The sequence below is a fragment of the Tauraco erythrolophus genome, chromosome 29 (genome assembly GCF_009769465.1).
Source record: "Tauraco erythrolophus isolate bTauEry1 chromosome 29, bTauEry1.pri, whole genome shotgun sequence".
NCBI classification, from domain to species: Eukaryota; Metazoa; Chordata; class Aves; order Musophagiformes; family Musophagidae; genus Tauraco; species Tauraco erythrolophus.
The window spans coordinates 4,993,738-4,999,563 of record NC_141493.1 but is presented as its reverse complement, the minus strand read 5'-3'; the positions used below and the strand labels follow the sequence as shown (position 1 = coordinate 4,999,563).

The 5,826-nt window shown below is 44.2% G+C and overlaps 1 protein-coding gene across 1 annotated transcript; it reads right to left on the bottom strand.

Moving 5' to 3' along the window:
* Positions 1 to 325: 325 nt before the first annotated feature.
* BMP10 (bone morphogenetic protein 10) lies at positions 326 to 5,275 on the bottom strand. Its single transcript, XM_009984231.2, has 2 exons — positions 4,942 to 5,275; positions 326 to 1,269 (listed from the first exon to the last, which is right to left on the bottom strand). The coding sequence occupies exons 1-2, from the start codon at positions 5,273 to 5,275 to the stop codon at positions 326 to 328; spliced, it is 1,278 nt and encodes a 425-aa protein (XP_009982533.1).
* Between the last annotated feature and the right edge of the window lie 551 nt (positions 5,276 to 5,826).

The window sequence follows — 5,826 nt, the reverse complement described above, 5'->3', positions numbered from 1 at the left end:
ATACGTCTTTATTTCTGTGGATTTGAATGTGCCCCTTTGGCACAGAGTCCTCCCAAATAATCCAGTGATCTGCTCTACGCCCTGATATGAAGAGACTCGGTCATAATTTGGGCAGCGAAGAACAGCAAGAAGCAAGCAATGGAACAAAATATACATTCCCTACAGTCGTACGACTTGCCCATTCCCCGTAACAGGAAACATACAATTATCTGTACATGCCTCATTAAATAACCTTATTAAATAGGAAATCCCAAATGTACAAATTTACAGACTGAATCATTAAATACCTCCCCTGTGCACGCCCCTGTGCATGCATTCCCTGCTACTATCTGCAGCCGCACTCTGATACCACCATGCCTTCGTATTTGAACTTGTAGGTGACCACCCCTGCATCTAAGTAGAGAATAGAGATGGGATCGAGTTTGGTGGGCACACAGCAGGCCTTGGAGGCTTTCTGGGGATTCTTCAGGTGAACCAAAGTCTGGACAATGGCGTGTTTCGTTGGTGTGACATGCTCTGTTAAGGGGTAGGCGCACACTCCGTGACACTCATAAGCTTCATATCCCGCCGGGGCGATGATCCAGGAATCCCAGCCAATCTCCTTGAAATCTATGTAGAGTGGAGTCTTTTTGCAGTAGTTGCCTTTTGCATTCCTCCGGATTCGGGCAGTAGAGTCGTAAATGATGTTGGAGCGCATCTGGAGCAGCGCCTCCTCACCGGGCTGGCCGTGGAAATTGCCGACCTCCAGCTGCTCCAAGTCCAGGAGCTGCTCATGGTCTATCATTTCGTTCAGCTCTTGCTTCTCCTCTTTTTTGTCATTGCTTTGGTCATCAGAGAACACAATCAACAGGGGCACGTGCTTAGCCTCAGAGTTGATGTCAATATCGAGTTTCCCCTCTCCATTCTGCTCCTCCCCTTCCCTGCTCTCTATATGAACTTCCAGCCGGTGCGTGGTCAGCCCTGCCCTTCGCCAACGCCTGATGGCTTCGGTGACCTCGAAGCTCTCCCACTCGCTGCTCGTGCCGTAGATCTGCCTGGATGCCAGTGCCATTGTCTTTCTCTCTTCTCCTACCCCCATATGGTCATTTTCCAGCACTTCAAAAATAGTGACCTTCCGGTCAAGCCCATCGTAGAGCATTTGGTCCCGCTCCACCAAGGTGTAGAGCCTCAGCTCTGCCATGGTGATTTCTTCATGGTGAGGGATGGAAACATTGAACAGAAGAGGGTATTTCCGAATTCCTGTGACACCAATAGGGTGGGAAGCCAAGTCTGGAAATGACAAAGATCAAATATTTTAGAAGAGTCAATACATCCAGCAACACATGCACTGAAGTTCATCTGACATGTTTTGCATTGCTTGGTTTCAGTTGAACAGTTCCAGGAGAGTGTTTTTTCACCACTTCCCAAAACTGTACTTGTGGAAAAGATCAACTGTATTTTAGATGTCTATGGAGAGCAAGATCTCAGACACGATAAAGACCATAAACCTGGATTTATAGGTTCTCCTTCTATCCCCATGCCTTCCAGGGACTTCCTTGTCACCTGGAAGGATTACATGTTAAAAATGTGTTGCCTAATACTGAAATGAAACCACTTCTAGCTTGCTGCACAGCAACTGTTTAAGAAATGAGGGAAAAATTTCCTTAGTGTAGGAGAGGACAGGAAGACGGATACGGCACTGGAGTGAACATGGCACGGACAACATATAAGGTGCATATGCAAGAACAGCAGGCTGTACCTGTGTCTGCTTAGAGTTTTTGTGCTAGCAAGTATTCCCTTCTGCTGAAACATCCCTCAGAAACTGAAAGGGCCAAGCACTAAGGGAGGAGAAGTTGCTTCAGAAGACGCAAAGGCTCCTGGTTAGGAAGAGCAGGTGGTGGACATCCAGTGTGAACCACCAGTCAACAGAAATCCTGCCACAGACTCAACAGGCTTCAAGTGAGCAAGCAGCTGTACTTAGCCTGGGAACTTTTGGCAGCTTTAGTTAATAAAACATATAAGAAGTACATAATATCTGCTTGTCAGTCAGGCTGTCTGTCCTATCTGCATCGTTTGTTTATACATAGGCAATATGCATTTCTTCACACAATGCAGGAATCTTAGCTAACGATCGTGTATTTATTGCTGAATTACTGAGCTGTCTACTTGTAACTCAGAAGACAGATTAGGACATGGGGACTATGGGTAACAGTTCTGCAAAGGCAAACCCCTTGCAACCTATTACTGTCTTCATCTCTGACTTCTCCAATTTTGATATGTTTGTAGAAGAACTACACTGATAAAGCTGCAAGTATTGGCCATGCTCCACCAGTGCACTTAAGCAATCAGTTAACTTAAGCACATGACTTGTCCTACTTAATTTCAGTTTTGAGGTTTTGAGGCACCTGAGTTTGTTTTTTTTTTTTTCATTTTGCACTTTCATCTGTTCATAAATAAAAAAAAAATGAGGGGTGATCCTGCTTGCATTTCCCTACCTGGCAGTTGATAAAGGTGGGAGCTGGATATGTGCTGCACAGCATCAGGGTAGGAGCAGACCATGAGCTGAAAGACAATGCTATTCAAGCTTAGCTATAATCTCCATATTGGAAGTAATCTTCGTGATTTCCTAGATCTTGATATGCTAAAGCAAGTCTGCAGTGATGACCTACAACAACAGGGTGTAACGCCACCCAACCATACAGAAGATGAGCACAAGTAATTCACCAGGAGGCAGGGGAAGGCCCCACCATGTGTAAGAAGCTGGGTGAGCGCTAGCAGGGCACGAGAAGTGTTTATTTCTAAGTCAAGATGTGACTCTGCTCTTTAGCTAGAAAGTCCGTAGCGTGAAGTATCTCCTACCATTACGAGTACACTCTTAGGAGAGTCAGGAAGGGGGATCTGGAGTCCATAGGAAAATAAAAATTTCCTTTAAGACCTTTATTCAAGTTTTAAGAACTGATTACAGTGCCAATTACAATGGAGATGTTACGGTCCGTGGGTTAATACGAAGAGCTAATTCCAGCCCTGCAGCAGGTTATATTTCTATAATATAATTATATAAGGACTAATATAATTATAAGAACTAATAAATTTATTAAAAGATTTAATGGATAATCATGAAACTACCGTTTCTGCCAATTTCAGTAGGCAGGTGAACAAAAAAATCCCATGGTATGATCTGTTTCTCCTGTCCTGATCATTACAAGTAACCAATTTCTCTATCAAAAGATCTCCTTAGGATGAGATGGGTGGTTCCCAATCACGCAAACTTTCAAGACACATAACAAACACTAAGTGCATAGTCCCTCTAACTGCAGGTGTTCCTGAAGCTGTCTTCACATCTCACTGTTCTGGTTTGGGTGAGGTGAGTGAAGTACTGAAATGACAGAAAGTTGAGCCAAGTTTACCCCAACTGATGCAGAACTTCTGCAGTGATGACATAAGCGCTGAGCATCTCGGGTACAGAAGGGCACAGAACGGCACAGAACTGCAAACCGCTCCGTGCGTTACGTGGCAAAAGGTCCGTCCGTACCATTTGCAATGCTGCAAACCTGAAAGAACTCCAGTTCTGCCAGTGTAATGACTTGAGATTTATGTCACTAAACCACACTGTCTTTTATTATTTAGCACGTTGTACTTGGTGATTTTTATCCCATTTATTGTTTCTGAAGAGTGCAAAATGAGAAAAGAACAACTCGCATTCCTGCATGTGTCTTTGTTTATGCTGCCGAGCAGTGACAGGCACAGCTGTTCAGATGAGGGACTGTTCACCAGTGGGTGTAACTGGTTTGCCAACAATCCTTCAATAAACTTGTCCACACTGGAGAAAACAATATGTAAAGCAGATTTAAACCACAGTGTAGTGCCTTTTCAAACCAGAAACACGTCACTGGTGAAGAGTGCCCAGGCCTGGCAGAAGGACGGAGCAGAACAGAGCTTTTGGATTCTTTCCTTGCATCTCACTGCGTCACAAAACTGGAATGGCTTGTGCGTAGCCTCTCCTTACAGTTCATCACTGTGAAATTGCAAATGTTAGAAAAAAACATAACAACTTCTCTACTTCATTAATGGCTCTAACAAAGGGTAAGAGAAGCCTCGTGGCAGTTTGAATAGTTGCATGCACCCCAGAGTAGATAAAATGAACCAAAGCACTGGTACTTGCCAAGTGGAGTAATCGGTATTTGGAAACGATTAGTTGAAAAATGTTTTTAACACAAAACCTGTACTGGTACAAATGGGTATTGGCAAAGTAGTGGGTGTTGACACTGAAACATTGTCTTGTGCTCGTTGAACTGGGAGGAAACGCTGAAGCAGAAATATATGGAAACTACCTATGGTCACATTTAGGATTCTTCAGAGATTTTTTTTTTTTTTTTAGATAGGAAATATTCTAGTCTTCCAAAGTAGAACCTGAGGGTTATCCAAGATTCTGCTTCACATATTTCTATTTATTTGCTGGACTATGCTCGGATGCCAAAGGAAGAAAACGCTACAAATCCCACAAGGATCAATAGTGAGAGGCTGTTAACAGAAAGCCGTATTTGATTAAGATCGTAATAGGAAAATTTTGAACAGCATGTAAAAACATTTCTTACCTTAATTTCAAATCCTACTTAAAGTATCCATTTGAAAAATCAATCAGGCAAGGCAATTCAAATGATGCGTGTCATTACGGAGCTAGTGAAAACGATGCACCCAAATTATACTTGGTGCTGTCCGAACATGAAAAAAAAATCTTCCCCCAAAACCTTACAGTCTCAAAACCAAGGGATCTACCTCACAAGAAGTGGGATCTGCGTAACAGCGGCGCAAGCAGCGTTAGCTGCCTGTCTCCCACACCATCCTCATGGAAGGACCGTTTTTCCCTGGCGCAGTTCGTGCTCCATGCTGCTGAATACAATTCACACTGACTATAAGAACACTTATTTCTGTTTACTTCTCCAAGAGATGCACATATCTTACCTTCATTTTTGAAGCTCCTAATAATATTTGCGGATGGCATAGATGTCCTATCAGTGGCAAACCTGTTGTACAGCTCAAGCATGTACTCTGGCGGATCCACCTTGGCCGTTTCGTGCAGGGGGATGTCAGAGAGGTTCAACGTCTTCAAAAACTCGTTTTTCATATTCTGAAGCAGCGTGTTGAAATCAACACCATCCTGCTCGGAGAGAATCTCGTCGAAAAGAGGCACGTCTTCCTCCAAGGAAGAGTGCTCCAAGCTCAGGATGGGACTGCAAGCGGCAAGGTGAACCAAGAGACAGAGGACAGCCCACAGCTGGAGGACTACAGAATCCATGACTTCGCTCTAGCCTCCAACCGCACTCAACAAGCTCTAGCTCTCGTGTGGGCTAAGTGGCGGTTTTATCCCCTGGGTTGTACGCGGCTTATGTCACAGAGAGATGACAAGTTTGGAAGCTCTTGTCTTGAAACTTGTGATCCGTCCTGTCTGTCTCCCCCTTCCCCCTCCCCAAAACCAGGTCTCAGTAATTGGATATGGCTTGCTCTCTTCCATGGTCGCCTTGCCTCTCTTATCTCGTGTAGCGTAAGCTGTTCACCAGATTTGTTGCTATCTCGCAATCCCCTTTCCCTTAATGAGCGTTTTGTAAACATTCTGCGCTGGGACACTTGGAGATAGGACAAGTTTCTTCTCAGAGAGGAGCTGCCCTTTCTTTCTGCCTCCTGGTAGCAGACTTCCTTTGCTGCGCGTGAACAACTTTCATCCATCAGATTTCAAGCTAACATGCAAATTCTACAGAGCCTCTATCCCAACCTATCAGTTTTGCACCAAGAACAGCTCCCTTAAGGTAACAACTTTTCCCCTCTCAAAACTATTTTGGAGCTGAATCT

Excerpts from the sequence above, each read along its gene's own strand:
- BMP10 (XM_009984231.2), bottom strand. The coding sequence starts at position 5,275 with ATGGATTCTGTAGTCCTCCAGCTGTGGGCTGTCCTCTGTCTCTTGGTT. Across the intron at positions 1,270-4,941 it reads TAGGAGCTTCAAAAATGAAG|ACTTGGCTTCCCACCCTATT; the intron begins GTAAGATATGTG and ends TGTCATTTCCAG.